Consider the following 26,243-nt stretch of genomic DNA (forward strand, 5'->3'; position numbering starts at 1 on the left):
AGAAGAGCGGGTACACTTAATAGAGCACATTAGTTCACTATGTGCGGAGGAAATGAATCTAATGCAATTTTAACAAATTTGTACATGCAGTTTAGTATTACTTTCCTGAAAACGTATATAGGTTTTACATGCGCGGATTTGAACATTTACTAATAGAACCGTACCAGAAGAAGGCCAAATGTTAATCGCCACAAATAAGATATGTTTGTGAGTCGGACGGGCCGGATCTTGTTGATCAGCTGAGCCAAATGGTTGGGATACCAGAACAGGGCCAGAAAGCCCATCTCTGCCGCTGTCAAGCTTGTGTCATGACTGTTTTACTTCATTGCAGTGCACCGATTGCTACGGCATAAAATCAAACAAAACAATGACTATTAATAAAGCTAGGCTAACATTCTACTATTTAAAGACGGCTTTGTGTAGGTCTTATTGAAATGAACTTGTCTCCATTAGGACAATTTTTGCTAGGTTTCCCTCAGATGATGCTTCTTGAAAGGTGTCCAATTTCAGGTAATAGCCCCACCTACTGGAGGATACTCGTACAAGTTTCGTGAAGCGAAAACCTGGGCGTCTTCTGTCTCTCTTCCCGAGCAGTTAAAAGATAAAGTCTTCTTACCGCTGTAGTTCTAGGTTCAGTTAACGGAGGTGCAGAAATGATAAAGACTATCTTTTCTGTTTTTGTTTGCATTTCCAGGTATTAATTTTTAACCTTTCCTTATCTTATGCACTGATTTTTTTTAAATAATTGAGTATTACATGAAACCACATTCCTTGGATCTTTTAAACTTTTCTAAAAACGCATAAAAGACATAAAAACATTTATCTTATTTCCAAGAGAACAATGGGCTAATGTAAGTGAATAAGACTTTAATGACATCTAACAGTGTTTTTATTGATTGTAATCTGTTTATAAATTAATTGTGTTGACAGTAATAATTACACTATCACTTATTCCTCAATGAAAAGGCACCGCTGGGATTCGAACCCAGGATCTCCTGTTTACTAGACAGGCGCTTTAACCAACTAAGCCACGGCGCCGATATTCAAGATAATGTACAGGCTACACTGAGCTGAAAACTGGAATGATGACCCTGTTGGACGTATGGCAGCTGATGTCTTTTGCGTCAGAAAAATGGGCACCAACAGAAGAAGAGAAGTAGGATGTTTATTCAAACTCACCACACTGTCTTTAAACTTTGCAAAAATATCTCAATATTCAATGAAAACAGACAACTTTTTTATATAAGAGAACTGATTCTTATACAGAAGATTTGAGACAGAAATATTACTTATCGCAAAATATGATTTCTGCATGATAACAATAGAATAGGTCATAGGCGCTTTAGAAGTTAATTTTATCCTTGACTGCTTTTGTTTGCTGTGACAGTACTTCTTCCTCAATAAATTGATCATTGATCTTCAGTTTGAAGAAAAGACAAGAAAAGTGCTTTTATTTTGAAACCAGCCACAAGAAATTCTTGGCAGGTTGATGTTTGTCACGTGACCAGTTATTTATTCTAGCAGGTCATTCATTGTGTCAAGAGTCTGCAAGCCTCTCCTTTTTTTCTCCCTTTAGCTATTACTATCCTCTGGAAACCCCCAGGACAATACGGTATGTGTCTAAATTAGTTCAAGCTGATTTTCATAAAGCTAACGGAATGCTTAAAAATCCGTACAATTCTCACATTTTTGGAAAATAAGCCCTAATTAGCCATAAAAATCGTTTGAGGTTTTCTTGCAAAATGCTTCGTCACTTTGTTGCATAACGTCGAAACTTTTACCATAATGATCCTAAGTGAGCAAAACTTTGTTACAAAACTTGAGCTTTCCTCCTTCCACCGTGGTGGCATAAATGAAGATTTAAAAAGCTTACGTCACAGATTTCATTTATGCATTGATATGAAGTGACTTCGATAATGACCATAGGCGCTAGCATAGTCCTTGAACAAGCTTTTCAGCAGAACAGAAAAGCTTGTTCCACTGCTTTTCTGTAAGTTTTTACCGTAAAAACTTAAACATGAACAAAATACGCAATGTGTTTTCGTTCTGTTGTTGCTTCTCATCTTGATGTTGAAACTCCTAGAAACTGATTAAGGTAATAAGATGAGATTATACTTTTAAAAATTTAAATGGGAGAATGATAAATATGTAGCTACAATATATATATATATATATATGATTTAGCAGAATTTATTTGTTGCTTTGGGAACTGCTCCTTTGGTCTCTATTTTCTCTCTTATTTTCCTCAGTCATCCAGCATCTCTTCTTTGTCTTTCTATAATCAAATCCTTTTCACCTGCAGTAGGTTGTAAAATGTACAAAATATTTATTTTCAATTTTTACATGATTCACATAAAGAGGATGAGAAGACTAACTGAAACAAGGTTAGTGCTATCCTACCAAATGCAGTGAGTCTTGTTCCACAAGTCACTAACTTTTCCCATTAATTACACCAACGTACTTGTTAGGTCATTGAATACGTTATTCAGTCTGCCACTGTTTTCATTAGGATTGAATAAACACATTAGAATACATTTGTCAGTTTTATTCCAGTTATGAAATGTCCAATTGTGGTCAGACAAAAGATTTGCCTAGTCACCTTAGCACACCCTGTGGTCTGAAAAGCATGATAGATGAGAGGAGTGGCGACTGACTTCATCCGAGTTCAGCAGATAACTCGATAAAACCAAGTCACTTATTTTTGATTAAAAACCACATAGGTCATGGAGTCACAATTATTTTAAAAGTCATTCCTGATCTTTAAAACTGAATTTCAAATATAAAAAGGAATTCAACTAGCAGAGAGCCAAACGTGTCAGAGGTCAATTAATCATTAAAACTTCCTTTATGTCAAACTTTGAATGAATACATAAATAAATCAAATATTAAATATCTTAAATTTAATTTGAATTTATGTAATACACATAATTGAAATATGAATGATAAAAAATAAAAAAACTTCAGGACCTAGTAATTATAATGTAGGTAAACTTTTCTGAAACAATTCACTGTAAACTTAATTAGCTCCATAAATACACCCTGAACCTTGTTAATAGCTGTTATTCACTGACTTTGATAGGTAAGGCTGACAGATGATAAGATCATGGTGTGCTGCAAAGCTGGATTGGATAATAATTCATCCGCATTATGTTCATTATTTTAAATCAAAGTTAAATTAAACATGAATAATTTCCCAATTGAATTCTTCAGTTACACATCCAATAAATGATTCCATGATATACTAATTATATATATATATTTTATTTATTACATGTATACTTTCTTTTATCATCTCTAATGTCGGTACTTTTTAATGGCATTTTTGGATTGTGGCCCCTTTCAGCCTATAGATAGTAAAAATGCATGTTATTTTCCCAAATTAACCTGTGGTCACACAACATATATCCTTTCTCCTTAGGCGTTATACCCTCTTTACCTACAAATATTTGTTGTGGCAGAACAGAGACACTTTCAATCTCCATCATGCTGTGTCTGTGTGTGTTGTTAGATGGCAAACGAGGCCAAGCCATGTCCCTGTGATATTGGTGATCGGTCTGATTACGGAGGGCTGGGCCAGGAGGTCCAGATTGAGCACATCAAAGCATATGTAGTGAAACCCTCCGCCACATCGGACAAGGCTGTGATTGTCATCCAAGACATCTTTGGATGGGAGCTTCCCAACACCAGATATATGGCTGATATGCTGGCTGCCAATGGATACACGTGTGCAAACATCACTTCTGTATTTTACCTGAGATATGCATCAGGATTGTTATATTATTTGCCCTGACTGTCACTTTCCACTTTTTGCCCTGTGCAGTGCTATTTGTCCCGATTTCTTTGTCGGGAAGGAACCTTGGAGTCCAACCAAAGACTGGTCCACATTTCAGGAGTGGCTTAAGGATAAAAAACCAACTGACATTAACAAGTGAGTACACTTTCAGTTCAGCTTATCTAGGTGGACTCTTATTGGGCAGTGCTTGTCTTGAATCTTTAATATCATGCATGAGTCTAATAGTTATTTCCTTCTCAGAGAGGTCGACGTTGTGCTGAAGTACCTGAAGGAGCAGTGTGGAGCCAAGCGCATTGGAACAGTGGGCTTTTGCTGGGGAGGAGTTGCAACACATTACTTAGCCTTGTTATATCCTGAAATCAAAGCTGGAGTGTCTGTTTATGGTATGTTGTTTCACCAGCAGAATATATAGTATTGTTTACTTAAGTTGGATTGAGAATGGGGTTTATATGTTACTCTGAAGGAATAGTTCGTGAAAGAGAGGACAGGTATTCACTGAAGAGCCCGACACTGTTCATCTTTGCAGAAAACGATAACGTCATCCCTCTGGATCAGGTCAGTGTGTTCTGTTTCTGACTTATACTGAATTCATAATGCTCTTATTTAGAATGTTTTCAATTAACTTTGGAGAATTTATATAGTTCCTTTCAAAAATTGTGATGTTCCTGGAAATCTTTCTCACTTTGTAACCAAAAGATTCAATGCATATTAATGTTTTATATAATAGATCAATCTAACATGCGATTTTTAGTTGGAAAAATACAGCATACCTTTGTATATACCTTTCCCCCATTACCACCCATTAATGATTGTTGAAGTATAAAAATTGCAGTAAAGGAGGAATGCCATTGTTTATGAAGTACCCTTCATAAACTGATTTGTGTTGCATTATCACCTAAAATTCTACTGAAACACTTTAACGTTCAAGACTTCAATGTGACAAAATGCAAAAAAGTTCTGAGGTATTGCACATAAATTGTGTGCTTAAACAAACTTGTTCTTTCACTCATTAGGTCAGTGCCCTGGAAGCAAATCTGAAAGGAAAATGTACAGTAGACTTCCAGTTGAAAATTTTTCCTGGACAGACCCATGGCTTTGTCCATCGTAAGAGAGAGGACATCAATCCAGCTGATAAACCCCAAATTGAGGAGGCCAGAAAGGATATGCTCAACTGGCTCAATAAATACATCTGAACATGTGAAATAAATCTGAAAATAGTTCCTGAAACCACATAATTAGATTATTATGGGTATTGATTGGTGGGTTATGTAACTTTGTGGTTATTATATCATACACATGTATTTCTTTAATGTCTGTATTAAAGTATATTTTGACCAATAAATCATGAATGTATGCCAAAAACAGACAATGCAGTACAGAAACACTATAAACACAGTAACAAAATATATTCAATGAAATTGTCAGATTTTTAATATCTATATAAGAAATCTGTGAATGGTGAATGTACTCAATGAGCAATAATTGAATGTCAATAAAAGTGAAGCACATGGAAATTTCATCAGTCAAATGTTTTATTGGCAACTTTGTAACGAATAAAGCTTGGACATGTTGTATCAAATGATAAATAGCAATACGCAGTGCGATGTGGACATGGAGCTCGAGGAAGTGCCAAAGACCTCTGAAACATCTCACACATTTAACCCCTCCAGAGCACACTTGAGCTGCTTTCCTTCAGCCAGGGAGCTTCAGTCTTCGCTCTCTCCTGGGTTTCTGATGTCATCTATCTTTAGGATCATCTTAACCACCTGGGTGGCCAAAAGGATCTGCTGCTTCTTGCCAATCAAGGTCTCAATTACATGTTGCTGCTTCATGTCTGTGCAGGATGAAACAAAGCCAATTACGCTAAATGAGGGCTTGAAGCTTTTCTTAGTTAATTTATGTTGGTAGACAAAAAAAAATATATCTAATTGTTTCTCAAATATTTATGTCAGAGAACAAAGCACAAACGCCTTACCATTGGTGTTTTTGTGCAAGCAGTCGATGCCAAGGAAAGGATTGTTGTCCTTTACTTGTCTGGCTCTGACCTCGGTCATAGTCTGGATGGGGCTGAGACCGCTGTTCTCAGCTAATGCCATCGGGATGACCTCTAGAGCGTCAGCAAATGACCTCATGGCATACTGTTCCAATGATGGGCACTGTTGAAGAAAACCGATGTAAGTACAAAACGGTTTAAGTGTCAACATCAAGATTTTTACATCAATTGTGTAAGTCGTACCTTATCCGCCGCCTGGTTCACAGTGAGAGCACATGCAATCTCTGACGCTCCGCCGCCGTAAACAACACGGTTGTCTCTGACCAAATTGCGAATTACACACAGAGCATCATGGAGCGCACGCTTAGCTTCCTCGATGATCTATCATCAAACATGAAAGAGTGGATTAAAACCAATATACGCCAAGGTAAATACGTAGTCTATAGGGTGAGGGATGGTAGGTGCTCACCATTTTGTTGCCACCACGGATAAAAATGGTTACGGCCCTGGTGTTTTTGCATTCTGTAATCACCAGCATGTGGTCCTTGGTTGTGCCAAAGGAGATTTCCTTCACTAAGCCGGCGGCGCCCAGCTTCTCTGGCGTCAGCTCACAGAACCTCGGCACAATCCGGCCCCCGGTGGCTATCGCTATCAACTGCACCAAAAACATAAAACATACAGAGTAATCAGTAAATAATATACTCGATTTAATGGCATAATCAAGGTGGAGAGAGCACAGGAAAGTTTGATAAGAAATTTGAACCATTTCTTACTTCAATCTCTGGCCCACCGACCCAGCGCACGGCAGGCAGCTCGTTTTGCAGCAAAAGGTGGTTCGCCTCATCATCAAAACCCCACTGGCAGATGGCCAAGTTAGCGCCAGTGCTTTTAACCTGAAATAAACACATTGTTTACACCAAGTGAGTTAATCAAACATTTAGGTCGTTATGATGATCAGCTCTAACAACAATCTAAAGCAATTTGGGGTGTTTACCTGCTGGATCATCTCTTCAAACTTTTCTTTTTCGTACTTCTGCAGGGCTTTGTAGTCCTCAACTGAGGTCACATCCAGCTTATGCTTGGTCTTTGGCTTTGGAGGCTCAAACGGGCAAGTCAAGATAGCAATTTTAGCATCTTTTAGAACCTTATGAAAGAAAGAAGGAAGGAGAAAACATTTGCCTTGTTATAATACAGCTAAATCAGATGCAGGTAATCAAATTGATCTTCAACTTATTTGATTTATTCTTAATCTGATTTTAAAAAAATGCAAATTTATATTTCATCTTGCTGGAGGAAAATTAGAATTAGATAATTAAAAGATGTTTAACAAAAAAACAGGAATCCTCTCAATATTATTCATAAATATTTATACCTTGGGCATCTGAGGGTGGCTGAACTCTTTGTCAACTATCACACCCTTGATGAGCTGTGTGTCCTCCAGCTTTCCTCCTACTTTCCCTTCCACCTTGATGAGCTCAAAGTCTACATCTTTCCTTCCCATGTCAGCCACAGTGAGGATGGCATTCACTGCAATCTCTGCCATCTGTCTGTGGCACCGGTTAATTCTAGAAAACACAAAAAAATTCAAATACTAACATGCTTGATTATGTGAACTTAGAAAATAAAAAAGATCTTCCACAAATGTTACTGTGAACCCAAAACCTTCTGACTTACACTTTTGATCCCAGTGTTGTCATGGCAGTTTGGATGAGAGGTTCAGTGTTGTTGGGGTCACAGGGAAAACTTTCTGCCATTTTGTCTAGTGTCTCTATAGCAATACGTGCAGCCTGGTCGTAACCATCAGAGATCCTGATGGGGTGGATCCCTCGGTCCAGCAGCTGCTCGGCCTGCTCGAGCAGCGCTCCGGCCAGCACTGAAACAAAATAAAAATGTCTAAGGTAAAATCCTCCATCTAAAATTAGATGCTAAAGTCCCATATTTGATTCTCAAGCTGAGTCATTTCTGGCATGTCTTCCCCATCTTAACAAACCTTCTTTCTATCAAGCTAAAAACAAAGGAAGACGACTACCGCCATAAAAACAAGACAAAAACACATAGTTGACATGTGCATTATAGGGATATGCTACTTCTTTTCCCCATCCCATCTTAAATAAAGGATTTAATAGAAAAAGGTTGTTTCTATTGACTTCCACACAGAACTCTGATTGTTCATTTCTACTTCAGAACCATCATCCTTAACATTTGAAAAGTATAAATTGTGTGTTTACATTGAACATTGTTGGATCCAAATAATGAAAAAAAAAGCCTGATAAGTAATGAAAAAAATATTTTTGATTATCTTTAACTACAATATCTTTACATTAATGAATGAATTAATTGAAACATTAATTTGATTAGTCCCAAAAAAGCTGTTAGTAGCAGCCCTACCAGATACCAACAGCTTTTATTTTAGTACAGGACTGTTTTGTAAATTAATAATTAGAGCAGAATGGATTCAGAATCACCATCATATCAGTGCTAGATCACTTACCGACAACTCCAGTGGTTCCATCACCAATCTCATCGTCTTGGGACTTGGACAGCTCCACCATAAGCTTGGCAATCTGGTGGTCCACATCCATCATGCTGAGAATAGTGGCTCCATCGTTAGTGACGGTCACCTCTCCATCCTTGTCAACCATCATTTTGTCCAGACCTAATTAAGAATTGTTAAAGAGGAATGTTAATACATTTAACTGTATATAGAAGATAGAGATTTGAAAAAAAAGCCACTCAAAGAACCTTATAAACCAAAATGACAGCATAGTGACTAGTTCTTACATACCGTTAGGTCCCAAAGATGTTTTCAGCGTTGAAGCGACTGCTTTGGCTGCCATAATGTGAGACTATAAAAACACAATATTTGAAGTTAGCCAACAATTTCATTTTTTTCTTTTATCACTTAAGAATTTGACACCAAAGATGGCTTTCTAATAGAGGTGATGTGTATCACAATTGACTATTGTGGGTAGAGCTCTGTGAAGCTACACCCCCTGGCTCAACGCCTTACAGAGAGCACATGGGCCTCCATGTTAGCATGACTGCTTACAAATCTTCAAATGCTGTTACGATACTAATGCAAATCAGGACTTTCAGGACATACCTATGCATTTAATGCAAACATTTAAGTTTAAGCGCCTCTCGTACTTCACTCAAATAATAAGAAAACATCAAATTCACTTCTAGTTAGCCATAATGCTAATTTTTTGCTAGCTGGCCCATTGTACCTTCAATGCGTCAATTCCCGTTAGCCGAGTCTTCTTGTCTTGGTCTTTAATGATGATAAAAGGCCTGCCATATTCATCAAATGCCAATGTGCCCAGCGTGGACATGTTGAGTGCAGATTGAAGAGTCGCTAAGAGCGCTCAGTACTAAGAAAAGTGAGATTTAAAGATGTTGTTCAGGAGTGTTGCTACACTGCAAGCCGCTCGGTTCTGCCGGCGGCTTCTGGAAGGCTCTACGGGCGGGGAGGGCGGAACCAAATACTCAGAAATGTGCCTTTCTAAATGCTCAAACCTCGTCTAATAAAGGTACAGTTTACTCGTATGTCTAAAATAATGAACTATTATGCTTGATAAAAAATATTTACACCATTGGCATGACGGCCGTTTAGAAAAACATTAGCATAAAGTATTCTTTATTTTATTTTTTTGCAACGTGGTTTATTCCGATCACGTTCAATCTCAGCAATCTCGCGTGAATTCAGAAAACGTCAATGTAAATGTGTTGACGAGGTTAATTTGTAAAGCCCTTCTAAAAAGGTAAGGGCCGTTCTACAGAATAAATGTATGTTAGCTATATTGTTCACGTTATGCGGTGGTGTAAAATAGTATTTCATTTGTACGAACGAAAGCAAGAGGTGAGCCGGAGTTCAGATAACTGTGCTTTAGTTTCTGAACTTTATTCTGAACTTGCTACATTTTATTTTTAGTTTTGACGGTGGCCGGTGACCTTTTTTCTTTGTTTATAAATGACAAAATCTACACATTTCGCTCCCACGTGTGCTTTTCTGAATACTGCTGTCATCGTGAAAGTTGGACGTAATTTCCGGTGTGCTGTTGATATGATTCCGGTCAGACTGCGTAGGTTTTACCCAGATTGGAAGGTGTTATTGTCCAAGTATGTTGGTAAGAGGATACATCTGGTGCACACTCCTACTCCGAGTAGATAATCAGATTTTACCTGTTGTCATCCATCAACAGGTGTTTTGTGTAGCTACACTCATTGCAAGGGTGTGTCTTACAGCTTTTCGCTCATGCATTGCACTAGAAACGTTAAAATACTGCTTATGTAGGTAGTAAGCATACATTCCTGCCTCAATACTTTGCTAAACTCGTTATTAATGAGGAGACTTTTGAGGGCATCTGGTTGCACATAGTAAATACAGAATGCAAATGCGTGCCACACTTGTCAGTTACACATTTATAAGCATTTAGTGAACATTATTTTTCCAAATGTTAATTGTGCACTGTTTTGTGTTTCACATTCATTAAAGTTTCTGATGTGGCAACATTTTATTTCTAATTTTTTCCAGTGTATTTTATTGCTCTTCTGTTCTTTAAAGCCTTTGAATTGCCTTTTGTAACATTAGTATCACATTTATAAATACACTTGACTTCCCCTGATAATATATTGTTTCAATCTTAGCTATGGTCAACAGGTATTTTTTATTTTAATTTAAAGTTACTGTTTTTCTTTGCAAAATGCTCCATCCGTAAAATACCCTTATTTTGTTTGATTTGTTCTTAAGTGTCTATTTTGACAGATGATGTGCAGATTTCTCCTGCTAAACTAGGTGATATGACTGACCAAAGAAAGATGGCAGCTGAAACTACTGTAACAATGTGATGACAGTGACTCTGAGTGGGGGGAAAAAAGATTAGAGTATATTTATACAAATACAAAAAAGCCCTCTTTTTTCTGGCTTTTCTAGCATGCCTCTTGAGGTGAAGCCTCGTTTTGTTGTGTTGTATGGCTCTCAGAAGGGTCAGGCCCAGTCCATAGCTGAGGGCATCGCTGAGGAGGCCGAGGAGCACGGCCTGGTTGCTGATCTCTGCTGCCTGAACCAAAACGACAAGGTATCTGTCGATATAACAGAATTACTTTTTTACTGCATGAGTTCCTGCACAGAAGAAACCATTTGAAATAAGATACTTACTTCTGCTACCAAGTAAATTACCTGAATGCTTTTCAGAAATGCTGATAACTGGTTTAGAGTATGTTTACTTCTAGTATAACTTGGAGAAGGAGGATGCCCCAGTAGTCTTTGTCGTGTCTACCACTGGAGATGGGGAACCTCCAGACAATACCCTACAGTTTGTGAAGCACATCAAGAAAAGGAGCCTCTCCCCTGACCACTATAAACACCTTTTATATGCACTTTTAGGTAATTTTTTACACAAGGGTGTTAAGGAATTCTTTGTGTAGTTATCCATCAGAAATATGTAAGCTGCTTTGTCAAGATTTATAAAGCAAATGTAACCTCACATTGTTTTCTGTTCAGTCCTTCATCAGCTATTCTCTGTTTATTTCAGCTTTAGGAGATACAAATTATGCAAATTTCTGCAACTGCGGGAAGACAATTGAACGTTGTCTTCGGGAACTCGGAGCCAAACAGTTCTACCCGACGGGGTACGCAGATGACGGCGTAGGGTAAGCAGACAACCAACTTTTCTCATTTCTTTCTTCTCTGTCCCGCTGCAGTTTTATAATCTCGCCAATTTTGTTGTGTCTAAGGTTGGAGCTGGTTATTGACCCTTGGCTCAAAGGACTGTGGAATTCCATTAAAGACACCTTATCAAAGATGGCTTCTGACAGAACTGTCCAACTTAAGGAAGATTCTGCCAAAGAAATTCCTGAGTCATCCTTACCGGACGTCCAGTTGAACCACTTGAGCATCGCTGATAAACAGATCTGTGAGCCAGACTCTAAATATTCATCTTCTTTGGTCATTTCTAATGTCAGGCCAGCTTCAGCGTCAACTGTCTCTTCATCAGCACCAAAAACACAAGCCTGTAGTGAAGGAGTCCCCCAGGTTTCCTTGGCAGCCTCACTGACAAGCTCCCTCCCGCCGCTGTCTGAGTCCTCTTTGAATGTTCCTGTGCTACCGCCGCCATACTTAGATGTTACTTTACAGGAAGCAGACGCTGTGGAGCAGGTGATGAATTTTCAAGATGGAAAAGGAAAACATATCTGCTATACTTATCCCTTCACCCCATAAATGTTTTCTTTTTTCAGGCTGTTGAACATTTGAGCAAGGAGACTTATAATGAGGTGCCCATTTCTAAGGCGGTTCAGCTGAGTAAAGGAGACTCGGTGAAGACAGCTCTTCTGCTGGAACTGGACATTTCTGTAAGCATCACAATTTACTATGTAGTTCCCACTCTACTTATTGATTCCTCTTGCAAAGGTGTATTAAAAAGTCTAAAATTAAATAACTTTTTTGATGCATTCACATCGTCTCACATGGAAAACTGTGGAAAAATCCAAACTTTAATTTAAGCACACATATTGAATAAATGAACCATCTCTCATCATCCCAGATCATCTTTTATAGTGTCTTTTCTTAAGTACACCCCACAGGTTTTAGGTCTGGGGACTCAGATGGCTATAAAAGAAGCTTGATTCTGTATTCTGTATTCAAGTATATTCATTTTTCAGGCTCTATTAAAACTCTTCATCTACAATATTACAAAAACAATCACTGCAATAAATATGGAAATCTTAGATTTCCATATGATTGGAGTGAAATAAGTATCAACAATGATGTTCTGTTAGAGGTGGCCACATTTGCATTTAAAACAGCCTGTTATTTCAAAGAGTTCAGCTCCGCAGTGAGCGTGAGGTGCTTTTCCTCACAATCACCTGCAGAAAGTGCCGCCACAACACGCATCGCCACCCATTTGTTGAGACAGGGATGATATAAAATAAATTTTCTGGTTCATCCGTAAAGCTGCACGTTAACTATCTAATGCGCAGCCGCCTGCAGTGTTCAGTCTGTCCGCTCACCTGTATTAATGCACCTGCAGAGTTTTCCCTGCCATTTGGTCTGAACCGCCACCAAGCAGCAGCTCCGGGAGGAGAAAAGCTGCCATACTCCAGGCATCGCGCCAGTTATTTTAAGAATGCTTATTGGTCCCCCGAAAAATGACAAAAACCCAGACTTTATCGTCAATCAATAAAATCCTCCCAGGCTGAAAACTGGACGTCATGCTGAAAGACTTAGCTTTCGTCAACAACTCAAGCGGAGGTGAGAGCCCTGCACAGCGCAGGTAACAACCCGGCCGGTGCGCTAAATAATAAAATATAATTTGACGAAGCTTCGAGGCAGATAAATTTTCCTTGAGGAATTTTAATGATCGAGGTACTCAAAACGCTCAAGGAATTGTTTCAGCCCTAATAGGGTCTCATGGTTATTAGCAAGCTAATAACTTGAGTTCTCTTTCTACTTTGGGAATATTTATTTTCCTCTCTTGCCATCCTCTTTGCTGTGATTTTCTTCCAAGTTAAATTGCGTCCTTGCCCAGCCTTGTTTGTCACAGTTCCAGTGCTCTTGCAGACATTTTCTTACTTATGAAGATCTGGTTTACATGAATATATGATGGTATTCAGTGGGGCTTTCCCCGCTAAACAAATGGCTTGAGGAGTCTACATTTTTCTGTTAGATTATGGTACCACAAATGAATTTATTGTAAGACCTTTTAATTAATATTTTTACCAAATAAGTGGGGAAACTGCTGTGTATAACGGGGTATAACGACAACATTATATAACATAGGTTGTTACATTTTCATTTCATCACTAGGCTTTCCGATCCATGACCTATCACCCTGGAGATTCTTTTGATGTGTTTTGCCCAAATATGGCCATAGAGGTGGACCATCTGCTCCACAGACTCGGCCTTCAGGACCAAAAGAACCATCACGTTCAGATCTGTCTTAAACAAAATACAAAGAAAAAAGGTAAGGTCAGAATACAGAATAGGTTTTTGTTTGCTTTTTTTGTTTAGACAGCCAAACTCCTATGTAAATATGTTGTAACAAATTGAGCATCATTTTGTGTGTTTTTCATAATAAATCCTCTTTCCAAATTGTAGTTTTACATTCTTAGATTTTCTTTTCTTCCCTTCTGAAGGTGCTCAGGTGCCACCTCACATTCCTGAAAGCGTTTCACTGCTGTTCCTGTTCACTTGGTGCCTTGAGATCAGGAGCGTTCCTAAGAAGGTACTGCATGTTCCAAGGTTGCTCTGCAGCCACTTCCACTGTCTTGGCTTAGTTTGAACATGAGGTTATGACAAAAAACAAGAAGACAAAGTTATTTCAGCAACCACTTAAATGATTCTCATTTAGTCCATGAGAGTTTAGGCAAAAGGAACAAGAATAGTAAAAAAAATGTGGTGTGAGTATCAGTAAATTGATTATGTTTGTTATAGATGTTAATGAAAAGATGCAAGTGTTCTTCCCCTTCACCCCGCAATGAATCTTTGGATAGGGTCAGCTGAGAAGGATCCACCTTACCCATTGTTTTAATCCGGAAAAAGAAGAATGCATTTGGAGGTGTCTTTGAATTTAGACAGCCAAATTCGTCAGATTGTTGTGACTTAATTGACTTCAAATGCGGCCCTTGAATGAGGAAGCCCCTGAGTTGAGATTGACCCTAATAAGCCAACCCAAGTCATTATTTATGATTTAACCCAAAAAGGGTTTTTTCTGGTCTATGTGGTTTGCAGCGCTAATGCTAAAGGCAAATAACTTCCTACTGCAACATTCTTCTGCTTTTTCCTTTTGAAGGGATTACAGATAACATATAACCCTCCAAGACTGGCAAGCTTTTAAAGTTCTTGTCGAAGTTCGAGAAAGGAAAAAATACTTCACTTGTAGTGTACATGTAATTAATTGCACAATTCAGATATGATTAACATATAGTTCCTTATCTGTTTTGCGACTGAGCAAGTCTACTGGAGCTTAGTTTGTCTTTCTTAAGCTCGAGCTCCAGAAAGAAATGCTGGGGTTCAAAGTTTGCTTTGACAAGTTTAGCTGAGGCTGAATTTACTCAGTCTGGGGCCGAAGTTAAAATATTCATCAAACTTTTCTGGTCGCCTGAGGCGGGGTAGAATTAAAATCGCATGTAGAGTGTGAAAATATCAAGTTGTAGCAGTACTGAGCTGTGAAAAAAATGTATGAGCTCTGGTCAAGAATGTGCTCTGAACAAGTTTCTTTTAGAAATCTTTAAACACCTTGCAGTCATTGTCTTTCTTTTTTACTTCTGTTTAAAGATTGAATTCACATTTATGTTTCCCAGGATGTATCATTTCATTAGATATTTTTATATTTTGGAGAGCATCATTATTTCATTATGCATAAATCAGTAAGTAATACAAGTTTGTGTCATTGATCAATTTGAGGTATATTTAGTCTTGAAAACCACTTACAGTTTATGACACATTCCACTGCAGTTTTAACATGACGCTATTTATATTGGAATATCAAATAACAGTGTGTCGGTCAGTATAGTTGAACATTAAGAAAACTTAACACTGTTTTTAAATATGGCACATGTCTATTGATCTTTGTGAGGTCAGGAGATTACAGGAAAGACAAAGTTCACCTAAACTTGTTCATATCTACAGATGTAGAACATCTGAAACAACTGAATGTGTACCAAACAAAAATTGATGAGGACCCAAATTAATATTTTTAATGAGTAGATGACAGTGCATAACTTATATTTTTTTTCTGTGAAATTGTGATACTGCAATGAAAGCAAAAATGTTTGTGCTGTTTTACCCATCCAGAATGATGCTGAGCTCTATTCAGCTCACTTGGAAAAAACTTGATTACATTTAAAAACGTTTATTATAGCCATATGTTTTTGTTATTTATTAAAACTATTGTAAAAACTAAAACAATAGCTTTAATAAACAATAAAACCATAAGAGATTATTACCTTGGCATATCCAGAATTCCAAACAGAAATGCTTTTCTGTCACGAAAAGTAATATTTTTCTAGATTTTTATTTAAAAGTCGTATTTTCATGGTTGTCATTGAAGATAATTATTCAAAACTATATGAAGACATCTTGCTAATCTGTGCATGTGTACACAGCTGTGTGAAATTATTCAAGCCACCGATGCATAATTAACGTCTTTCCACAATTTGGTTATTATTTTTAATTCACGGCTATTGAAGGAAGTTGTGTGTTTACTTTTTAATAAGGCTTTTGGTGCTTTCAATTAATGTTATTTTTAAACATTTTAATTGAAAACACAACCTAAGTTTGAGAAAACAAGTTGTTTGTAATTTTGAATTAAATGGCATTTAAATTGAAAATTTAACAAGATGTCAGGGAATAGAGCTCAATACTTGATCGCAATAATATGTTTTGATGAATCTGTTTGAGTATTAAAAGCCAGCAAAACCATCTCCAAGTTTAATGATTATTTATAGTGGCTGAAGCAGCAGCACATTTATTAAACTGTCTCGCACAACGAGGCTAGAATCAAGGTCTTCCGGTTTGCATCGTTAAATGCATTTGCTTCTGTGGGTGAAAACTTCAGTAGGGATAAAATGCAGAAGGAATGTCTGCCGTGGCTGATAAAGGCACAGAGCAGCTTTGGTTGAAACCACATCTGTTTTGTGTGCCTGTGTGAAGGCTTTTCTGCGAGCGCTGGTGGAACATACGTCAGACAGCGCCCAGAGGAGGAGACTGCAGGAGCTCTGCAGTAAGCAAGGTGCTGCAGACTACAACCTCTATGTACGAGATCCAAGCCTCAGTGTGTCGGAGCTTCTCGCAGCCTTCCCGTCCTGTTCGCCTCCTCTCAGCCTCCTAATAGGTCAGACATTAACCTGCTTACTCAAGCACTTTTGGTTCTGGTCACAAGTTTACACACACTCGAAAACACAAGTTGGGGCTTTTTTGTGGCTTTTCATAGGATTAGAATCTTACAAACAGGCTCAAATATATAAATATACCCCAAGTAATGTTTACGTTAATACTTACCCTGGAAGCTCCACCTAACTGGAAAAAAAGAAAAAACTTGTTAAGCTTTTTTTGTCAGACATTTTTTCTAACAAGTCACAGAGAGAAAAAAAATCTCTGCAGATCACATTTATTTTTTACTATACTTGTTTACCTTATTCTTTCTGTCACATAATCCATAGGAGTGTGCTTTGTATTGATCCAGCCAGCTACATCAGTAGCATATAAATATTCTGAATGTTTTCATTTTGTTCTCTTCAACAGTTGTGTAAAGATATTTAATGAAAAGTATGCTTTCATACTGCCATATGTTGCACTATAACACTTTCATTAGATTTTTGTTTTCTTTAACCAGACTTTATGTTTTGGTCAAGGCAAGCAGCAATCTGTGAATGAACCGGACACATTTTTTTCTGTTATGATACATTTCGTCCATTAGGCGTCACTATAACCTCATAAAAAAAGCTGATTTTTTTTTTCAAAGCTTTTAATCACAAAGTAGTCCACCTCGTCTAATTTAGAAGACTCCCAAAGGGTCAACACTTATTTCTCTGTCGAATTTTTTTTTTTATGCGCGTCAGCTCCAATAACAGTTTGGTGTCATAATTTCAGTGTGTGAAGGTTTATTGCTTACCTACATCAGTGCTAATAATTTTATCGTTTCTCATCTTTCTTGGACCAAACTGCAGGTCGAAAGCAAACATTTTCCTTCAGCTCATTAAGATAGTTGGCTGGTCATCCTACATGGATCCTAATAGGCTTTGACTGAAACTTACCCGACAATGAAATTAAGTTGGCTTCAGCTTCATATACACAAGTTGAGTTGTCCTCCAAAACAGCTGTGTCACAGCTCTCCACCTACCCCAATGTCAGTTATTTTAGGCCAATCTTGCCAAGCGCAGCACCTTTTTTTTCTTCATTTCCGTGGTGAACTGATGCAGAAACCTCTTATCTGGACAGTCTTGCCCTCGTGAAAAATGGTGCGTTCAAGGCCCCGCAGGGCAACAGCTGTTGGCTGGTTTGCGGATGAGACTCGGATCTCTGGGAGGACGGGGGAAAAAAGAAAAAAAAGTCCGGGGTCTGTCCGGATCATAGGTTAATGGTCAAATCTGGCTCAGAGAGTCAACTGGAAAGTGCTCGTCTGCAATTTTTCCACTTCTCCTGCTTCATTACCTCCACCGAAGGAAAGGTGTTTGCTGATGTTGTACACTGACTGTAAATACCAGGGGGAAATGTATTTAAGCCCAGATGTCTACATCCCACTTCAGGTCGAATGTAAAAGTAAACTCATGGTATAAATTGAGGGAGATTTCTACTGCTTAGAGCCAGCTATCTTGTTAAATGATCCATTGTTCCATTGTGTCAAATATAAACTTTGGGGTTACAGCCTCAGGGAAAGAAATGTTCCTGGAAATGCTCTATATGAGCATTTCTTTAGTTTACTTTACTGCTGGGTTGCAATGAAATAGTGTAGCTTTTAGCTCTCAGGTTTTTTAAGCTTGGTTTTTACTTCTGCTACCTAGTAAATCAGTCTAAAGTAGACAGAATCTAGCTCTGTAAAACAAGTATCCACCCCTTACAGCTTTCTTCTGTTTTTCCTTTTATGCTACACTTAATTAGCCAAATAACCTAAGTCAGTGCGCGTTTCAAGCCAAAGCCACTTTCGACTAAAAAATAACACAGTCTCAAACCATCACACTTTCACAACTACTGTGGAATAAATAGCATTTCGCCTTCAAAACTTTAAGCTCTGCTCTCCAGGAGAAAATTCCGAAAACTGACCATCAGTTTTTGACCTTTAAATTGGGTGTTCTGAAAAAAGGCTAATGAGCCAACGCTGACACACGCAAGTCCACCTCTGGATCGCTAAAAATAGCCAAAATGAAGGTTAAGAATTTGAATCGGATTGAAATTGTACGGGGTAACCTTTGGGAGGCCGTTCATGCTCAGAAACTCTCAATGGAACAAAATTAAAACAGATCTGCAAAGAGGACTCGGCCAAAATTCCTACACATTGGCGTGAGTGGCTCTTTGGAAGTTGTTGCAAACCCGTAATGGCAGAAAGTAGACTTGGGTGGGTTTTGATGTCCCGTTTTTTGCTCTTTCATCACTAAAATAATTGGTTGAAAACTGTACTTAGGATTTATGTTGGCTATGTTTATCTGATATACATATTTTTTGGGAGATTAAGCATGTGAAGTGTGGGGGAAAAGAAATCAAAAACATAATAAATCTGTGAATTCTTTTCACTCTTGACAAATACATTTGTCCTAAGAAACGAGACCTGCACCATACATCACTCTGCTCATTTAAATTTTATTTAAATGTTTCATTATATGGGTTTTTAAATGGAACTCATAATCTCTCAGTTGCTTAGGTTTTTAAAACGCTTTGATGAGAAATACTTCTTTAATGCTAACGACCTCCCTAATTTTTCATGCAGCCAAATAAAACTACGGTATCCATAAGTCTCATAAGGTTTACACTTTCACTGTAAGCAATGTTGGTGTCTTATTTTGTAATCCATAAAAAAACTGTACTTTTGCATAGAAATTGCATCACAGATGCACATAAAATAGATTACACTAGGTGCACTGTGATCGATGATTCCCCTGAAAATGATTATTTCAGAATACATTTCAGGCGATTCTTAGACTAAATTTGTTGGATGAGAATTCATGTTCTTTTCCTCTCAAGTGGATAATTCAAAATGTGCCCTGTAGCCACTTACTGTTAAAAAAGAAAAAGAAAAAAAAAGTTTTGTCTGAGAAAGTTTTTGAAGATAGACATCTTTCGAATGGAAGGGAGGTATCATCATGTCGCAGCACTGCAAGATGATGGATTGATTTTGTTCTGCTTCAGACATGTCCTGTCACTCAGTGATAGAAAAGCAGCAACTGGAGCGCTGTGCAGGTGTATGGGATTGTGTTAAGGTACATGATACACCTTCTGATGGGGAGGTGTGAGCTTTCACTGACTGAAAGAACTGGATCAGAAGTATTGTCCAAAAACATCTAGCTTTGCTTTGCTGTTACTTTGACAGTGAGCAGTAAAATTATTTATTACCCTTGAAACTTTTGTGAAGTGGAAGGAAAAGGACATTTTGTTTTCAGGTGTTTTTTTTCTCGAAATAAAGTGCGGTTTGTACTTATTTGCCATCCTATTTACTCTGATACTCTTAAATCAATTCAGTTCAAGTTTGTGCAGTTTATTTACAATGTACAGCTGTTCATCATGCTGCAGTGAACACACAGCATCAAGGAAATCTAAGTCAGACAAAGTTTAAAACACTGTACAAGCCATCATCTGAAAATACAGGGAAGAACCTTTTTTGTATGTTTTTCTATTTTTTTTATTTTTTCAGAATTAACTGATAAATTGGTTAGAGCCCACACTGTTCAGTGTTTATTAGTTTACATCTCAAATATTCCTTGAAAATTGCACACTATGTGTGGATATCTCCAATTAAATTCCCACAAACACCTTCAAGTTTTGGGATGAAACATGAAACAAAATATGATTTTTTTCCCCCAAATGTTATACATAGTTAACTGTATTTTTGTTTTGATGGTGTAAAAACTTTGAAAAGCATCATTGATGTTTTTAATCCATCTTGCTTGGGCTTAGTCCTAATTATTTCTTAACATTTTATTCAAAACTGATTCACTTTGATTTGCTCCAGTGCTACAAGCACATTGATTACAGAAGAGGCAAGACCAGCCAGAGTTCTTGGTGCATTTTGTTGATTACAGCTTATTTTTTGTGCATTAGGGATTTTTTTTTTCTGTCCCAAAATAAGAAAGCTTCAGTCTCTGCTGTGTTTGATCCACCAGCATAGAGTTTTCACAAGCATTTGTTTGGTTGCATTTTAAATAAGATATTTTTTTATGTCAGTTTATGCTGGAGCTTTATTACATTTTGTAGGCCATTTCCACAGAAATGTGGCAACAAATCTCCTGCTACTTTGAAATTCTTCTGTTTTTTTTTCTTTTTCACTGAAGCCAGATACTGTAAGTCCTCTAACTCTAAAATCTTTTTGCGGATCGTTAACACTGATATATTGACTGCTTTCGCTACTCAGTTTGCTTCTCGAACTTCTGCTTTCTCTGTTTTTGGAAAGCAGAGATATTTAGTCAAAGGGACAAATGGATTTCAAACTGCAGAGCTGCTTCTCGGGCATTTTGAGCCTTCCAGACGTCGGATGAACCCAGAAAGAGTCGGGGGAACAAATTCAGTGCAGCTGTTTTGTCTTTGTGAGCAATTTAGCAGAAAAATGTGTTATTGTAAAACCTCAGCTGGTTACATTTGCAACAAATTTACCCATTCCCCCGTCATCCATCAGGCAGATCCAACTAAAAGGCGAGCATCACATAACTCTCAACTTGCCGCCTTCTTGCGTGTCTAATGAGCAGCGCAGGTCGCTGCTTGGAAACGCTGCGCAGTTGCTACAGGGTCAGAAATATCTCGTACTTTTCCTGATTTTCTCTGACACCTCGTCACGCGCATTACCTTAAAAAGGGCACCTTCATGCCTGGCATTGAAATAAGCTGTGCATAAGCAATCTGTTTCCTACTGGCTCCACATCTGGACGCCTGGGATTCTATAACCCTGAGTTTGTAATTTCATAAATATAGAAATGTGTCCCAGAAACAAGACCGTAACCTGGGTGGAGGGGGGTTTATTGAGGATAGATTGGTATAGGCAGGATGTCTCAGTGGACCACAGTGACTTTCACATATCTCTTTTTCCCTCCTCCCCTCTGCTCTGTCATGGGTGTAACAAGATCTTAGCAAGACAACAAGATGATTGACATTTTTGCTTGCCTTTCAGAGCTTTTGCCAAAACTGCAGCCCAGGCCTTATTCAGCAGCAAGGTAAGTTGACAGAAAAAAAAAAAAAACAACAAAAAAAACAAGTTTGTTCTGTTTGTATGCAGTTGTTCCCTGACATTCAGTTTTTATCTGGAATAACACATGTCCATAAGTGTGTGTCTTATTTTGCTCTGACGGATTGTGGGGAATTACTTTTTTTTCCTGATTTCTTCTGGGTATTTTCAGGCTCCACAAACAGGGAAGATTAGTGGTCCCTGCAACAGCTGTGATAATTTAGGTAAAAGAATTGAATTGTTTGGTCTCTTCAACCCATTATTATATATTGCCGTGGATTATAGTTGGTCGGTAAATCTTCAATTTTATTTATTATTATTAGGCCATATTGAAGCTCGGAGTTTGAGTTTATATTGTGATAAAATGCATTATGAAATGTAGGAGCATTCATACAGGAGATGTATGGCGCCATGCAGAAACAGCAATACTTGTTGCAGATTACCATGGATTGGTGTTTGTAGAGATCTTTTTTTTTTTCCTACACAACTGATTGGATTTTAAATATTGCATAGCCTTTAGCCAGTTGTACTTAGCTTAAATAGGTCGAGCATTCCTTCTTTTAGCCTCACTTAGCTCGTCATTGATTTGCTTGTCCTTTCAAGCTACTGCCTATTAGGCTTGCTTTAAAGCTCGTGTGGAACAGCAGCGTCTAATGCAATGTCAGAACTTCCCAACTGCTCTCATTAGTCCCGCATTTTAGCTGTGTATTTATGCATGGGTACGTGTGTGTTTGTGTGGCGAGGCGGAGAGTGGACAGGAGAGAGGGTGGCTGTAGTTTATCAGATGGTGCACAGACATTAGAGACTTGCATTATTGATGCTGTGGTCAATAGAGGTCTCCAGTGGCCCACAGGAACTGGAAAGTGAAGGATGAGAGGAGCACATAGTGCTGTAACCAGCAGCAGGGATGAGAACACAGAGGCGGTAGAGACACATTTACTGAAGCCAGGCAAGCAGAAACATTTACGATTATGTCCACATTTGCTGGTGCCAGGCTGCAAAGACTATAGGGTAGCCCAACTAATTCTGGGGAAAATGTGTAAATGGTTGTACATTTATGTTTTTGATAGAAAATACCAATAAACAGCCCTGGAAAAAAAAATAAAGCAAATGGGGATTTAATGTATGAATGATCTACTTTTTCTTAGGTACAATAGTTATTTAGTTTAAACTCCAAGTTTTCAAAGCAACACAGCGTGCACCCCGAGACCCAAGGTACATACAGGATACATTAAAACCTAGAGTTCAAAAAAGGGTATGCATATTTCTCCCAGGACTGTATCTTGATATTAAATAGAACGTAGGTAGATGGGTTGATAAATATTAATAAAAGCGCTTTTACTATTGCATTAAGTAATTCAAGAAACATATTTCCAGTTTTATTAAAAGTCATTGAATGTTAAAATTATGCATACATTTTTCAGTGTTTATTTCATGTTTCATTTGCTTTACTGCACCATGAAATATAATAAAATATTCAATAGTATGAAATATAATGTGCCTCTGCAGTTGCTTAGATACACTCTTAACATCTGATTGGTTAACCTGCACTTCTTGTTAACTTCTGTTCATAGAAATTAACCAGAGCAGTGGAAATCCTGCCCACTGATCCTGATGCTAAGGACTTGCTGATAAAATAAATGCCAATCGTACAGCCTCCAATATTTAAACAAATAGTGAGGCTGTCACATATTCCCTCTGTAAGAAATATATGGGACATATTTAGTGAGCATTTATATGTAATTGTCCAACATTTGTGGTAAATTTAAATTGACTGGTACATTTCAGTTTGAGTCAATAAATGGCTGATGGAATTTGATTGATTTGTGGCCCAAAATAAACTCTACAAAATATTGCTTGTGTATTAAATATTTTTTCTAGTCCTGTTGTAATCAGGATGCTTAGTTATTTTATTTCTAAATATAACTTTTAGTTAGTACAATGTGGCAATTTTTGCATTTGATTAAAAAAAAGGCTAAATAAATAAATAAAAATATTGATTAGTTTCAAAATTTTTATGATTTAAACTTCATATTTATAGATAAACAGGCAACTTTTATTAGCCTTTTATTGTTACACTGTACTACTGGCTGTTCATGAAGATTCTCTTTCATTCTCTGTATTTCACCTTATTTTCTCCTGTCTCTTTTTCTGTTTGCCCATTGTTTTCTATATTTATGCCTTATGCAATCACTCACTGTATTTCCTCTCTGTTTCCTTGTCTTGTCCTCTCTGGGTTCATTTCTGCAGTTCCCTTCTCAGGCATCCGGAAAAACTGCATTTTGTCTTCAATGTGGTTGAGTTCCCAGCGTGTTCTGGAAGGCCCGCAGGCAGTCGAGGCTTGTGCACCGGCTGGCTGTTTGACCTCGTCAAACCTGGCCTGGTTTTCCCTGAGAAGGCTGGACTGGCTCTGCCAAAGGTAATCATTTTCCAGGAGAGAATAAAACTGAAATTGCATCTAAATCATCTCTTAAGTGCCCACATCAGCTGATGAAGTGCTCAAGTCCTGTTGAAGTTCAAAGCTTCCTTCCTCCTGAAATATGTCGGCTTGGATTTAAGCTCTATTTAATACACATGTTCTGCTTTGGAAACTCTTCGGGGTGACAGGCAGAAACAATCCGCTTTGGACCACTTGTGTGCACCTAATTAAAAAGAAGAAATTGCCGACTCAATAGATTCCAGCTAAATCACACATTTTCTCATTAGAGCATTTTAGAATAATGAGTAGATCAATTATTAGAATTGCTGGGCCCAAAGAGGCTTTACAGCACTGTTGTAATTAAGCTCATTATTTTAAATGATTTGTAATGCTTTCTGACCTCAGATTCATGTGCGTTTGAGACCCAACTGCTCCTTTCGACCTCCCTCTGACCCTTCGCTGCCCTTCATTATGATTGGACCTGGAACTGGAGTGGCTCCTTTTATAGGCTTCCTTCAGCAAAGGTATGACCTATGGATGTCTGGCTTGATGGCTGACTCAATACATGAACAGGTTGAGTGCCGGACTGACTGATCGAAGTTGTAATGTCACTTTGCAACAATAAGATTGCCGGCAACCTAACCAAATCAGTTCTCCTTTAAGATTTCTTTCACTGATTTACCTTGCTATAAAAGAACAAGGGAGTTACATTCATTACTCTTCAGAACTCTCCACATTTTTATTTAATTATTTTTTTGCGATATTTAGTTTTCTTGACACCCTCATCTTTTTCCCAGATTATATATAATCTTCTCCCATAAACGTCCTGTTAAATATATATTTTTTGGTTAATGAAATGTTTTTTTACAATACAAACACCAGAGGCACCTCGTTAATATTTTATTTAAACTACACAGTTTCTCAAAGAGTAAAACTTCTTAGCTTCAGTGGGCAGTCAGTTCTGGTTTTCAAATATATCTGGGTTCTTGGGTACATTTGACCAACCTGTGACTCACTAAGATCGCAATAAATCTTTTCTGTTGTTGATTTTTCAGTGATGATCAAATTTTTGTTAGTGTTACTTCACAACACTATGTATAAGAGAGACTTTCCTTGAAACTTTTTTTCCCCTTTTTGCAGTCGGTTAGAAGGTTTCAGATGCTCAGTTTGGCCATGAAGTGGTTGATTTGAACCATTCTCTTTTCAGAATGGAATAATGATGCAGCCATTGATATTCAGTAAATTTGAAAATAAGAACCAGATTCACAAGTTTGAATACACTGTAAATACTCTACTGTCCACATTTAGTCAAAATTATATTAACAGTTGGAACCAGAAGTTCATATACATTGAATAAAAAGACACACCTTTTTTCTCACTGTCTGTAGTTATGTCAGACCAAGCTTCTCCTGTATTTGTTGGAATAATAAATGTTATTTCTATTTACTTAATGTTACAAGAATGCTTGCCAATACTATTGCACATATGCACACATGTAGCAACAAAAATTTAGTTATTTATTATTTTGTAATACAATGTGTAATACAATGTATGTGTTGTTCGATGAGTGGACATGCTTCACATCCGTTTCCCATTTGGAAAAATACAGGTTAGTTTTAGTTTATTTGAAACACTGACAATGTGAAAAAAACATTAATAGAAGATGCTTTTCACCAAATTAACTTAAGCTAGTTTCCATCTTTAGCTCCTTTACAGTCTAAAATCATAAAACTTGCATTGAACCTCCCTATTTATCCTACATACATATAGTGTACAAAGTCATATAATCTCAATATAGACAGTACTAAATATCACACTTCTGTTCTGTAATCACTAATGTCAAGATTACAGTTTTTATTTTTCATCATTATCATCAGCATGTCTTGCTGAAGCTCTCTGTAAGTGCTTGTTGGGTTCTGGACAAGTCTTTTGATTATTCATTTGGGCCTTCTGTTATAAATCTTGCAAGAAGCACCTGGTTTATGGGGAAATTATATTTTTCCCACTTCAGAATAATGGCTTCGGTTCCACTCACTGGAACATTTGGATGTTTAGAAATGCCTCTGTTTTATTTGCAATGAGTATGTTTTGGAACAGTACCACTTTTTTGCTCAGGTCTCTTTGTCTTTACGAGTGATACCCCTCTGTGTAATGGCTTGGTGATGACAAACTCTTT

At 37.6% G+C, this 26,243-nt stretch overlaps 3 protein-coding genes and 1 non-coding gene across 7 annotated transcripts in view; 2 read left to right on the plus strand and 2 right to left on the minus strand.

Annotated features, from left to right (window-relative positions):
* Nucleotides 1-964: 964 nt before the first annotated feature.
* On the minus strand, nucleotides 965-1,038 carry trnat-agu (transfer RNA threonine (anticodon AGU)). The gene has a single exon. It is a non-coding gene; the product is annotated as a tRNA-Thr (tRNA).
* Nucleotides 1,039-1,523: 485 nt separating this feature from the next.
* Nucleotides 1,524-5,312, plus strand: cmbl (carboxymethylenebutenolidase homolog (Pseudomonas)). The gene is made up of 6 exons (XM_055037883.1): nucleotides 1,524-1,612; nucleotides 3,509-3,723; nucleotides 3,821-3,928; nucleotides 4,034-4,176; nucleotides 4,257-4,348; nucleotides 4,807-5,312. Exons 2-6 carry the CDS (start codon nucleotides 3,509-3,511, stop codon nucleotides 4,984-4,986), a joined length of 738 nt encoding a protein of 245 aa, XP_054893858.1. The 5' UTR covers nucleotides 1,524-1,612; the 3' UTR covers nucleotides 4,987-5,312.
* cct5 (chaperonin containing TCP1, subunit 5 (epsilon)) lies at nucleotides 5,304-9,239 on the minus strand. The gene is made up of 11 exons (XM_055037882.1): nucleotides 9,014-9,239; nucleotides 8,572-8,632; nucleotides 8,278-8,442; nucleotides 7,461-7,659; nucleotides 7,159-7,351; nucleotides 6,781-6,930; nucleotides 6,560-6,679; nucleotides 6,256-6,441; nucleotides 6,030-6,167; nucleotides 5,769-5,949; nucleotides 5,304-5,627 (listed from the first exon to the last, which is right to left on the minus strand). Exons 1-11 carry the CDS (start codon nucleotides 9,116-9,118, stop codon nucleotides 5,500-5,502), a joined length of 1,626 nt encoding a protein of 541 aa, XP_054893857.1. The 5' UTR covers nucleotides 9,119-9,239; the 3' UTR covers nucleotides 5,304-5,499.
* Nucleotides 9,240-9,487: 248 nt separating this feature from the next.
* Nucleotides 9,488-26,243, plus strand: part of mtrr (5-methyltetrahydrofolate-homocysteine methyltransferase reductase) — a 33,312-nt gene continuing 16,556 nt past the window's right edge. The window contains exons 1-13 of one of the 4 annotated variants that reach the window (XM_055037524.1): nucleotides 9,488-9,547; nucleotides 10,720-10,864; nucleotides 11,019-11,172; nucleotides 11,321-11,438; nucleotides 11,523-11,701; nucleotides 11,783-11,943; nucleotides 12,024-12,137; nucleotides 13,591-13,747; nucleotides 13,920-14,008; nucleotides 16,438-16,618; nucleotides 21,595-21,637; nucleotides 23,899-24,067; nucleotides 24,473-24,591. In XM_055037524.1, the coding sequence (XP_054893499.1) occupies nucleotides 10,721-10,864; nucleotides 11,019-11,172; nucleotides 11,321-11,438; nucleotides 11,523-11,701; nucleotides 11,783-11,943; nucleotides 12,024-12,137; nucleotides 13,591-13,747; nucleotides 13,920-14,008; nucleotides 16,438-16,618; nucleotides 21,595-21,637; nucleotides 23,899-24,067; nucleotides 24,473-24,591 (1,628 nt within the window). In that variant the 5' untranslated portion in view covers nucleotides 9,488-9,547; nucleotide 10,720. Of the gene's footprint in view, nucleotides 9,548-9,828; nucleotides 9,914-10,719; nucleotides 10,865-11,018; nucleotides 11,173-11,320; nucleotides 11,439-11,522; nucleotides 11,944-12,023; nucleotides 12,138-13,590; nucleotides 13,748-13,919; nucleotides 14,009-16,437; nucleotides 16,619-21,594; nucleotides 21,638-23,898; nucleotides 24,068-24,472; nucleotides 24,592-26,243 lie in introns of those variants that run through there. The other 3 variants (XM_055037522.1, XM_055037523.1, XM_055037525.1) reach the window with 3 other exon arrangements.

This window comes from Poeciliopsis prolifica, unplaced genomic scaffold (genome assembly GCF_027474105.1).
Source record: "Poeciliopsis prolifica strain line A6 unplaced genomic scaffold, Auburn_PproV2 SCAFFOLD012, whole genome shotgun sequence".
NCBI classification, from domain to species: Eukaryota; Metazoa; Chordata; class Actinopteri; order Cyprinodontiformes; family Poeciliidae; genus Poeciliopsis; species Poeciliopsis prolifica.

Coding starts and splice junctions, on each gene's coding strand:
- cct5 (XM_055037882.1), bottom strand. CDS start 9,118: ATGTCCACGCTGGGCACATTGGCATTTGATGAATATGGCAGGCCTTTT. Junction 6,168..6,255: donor TCCGTGGTGGCAACAAAATG/GTGAGCACCTAC, acceptor GTTTGATGATAG/ATCATCGAGGAAGCTAAGCG. Junction 5,628..5,768: donor CTTGCACAAAAACACCAATG/GTAAGGCGTTTG, acceptor CATCCTGCACAG/ACATGAAGCAGCAACATGTA.
- cmbl (XM_055037883.1), top strand. CDS start 3,509: ATGGCAAACGAGGCCAAGCCATGTCCCTGTGATATTGGTGATCGGTCT. Junction 3,929..4,033: donor AAACCAACTGACATTAACAA/GTGAGTACACTT, acceptor TTTCCTTCTCAG/AGAGGTCGACGTTGTGCTGA. Junction 4,177..4,256: donor AGCTGGAGTGTCTGTTTATG/GTATGTTGTTTC, acceptor GTTACTCTGAAG/GAATAGTTCGTGAAAGAGAG.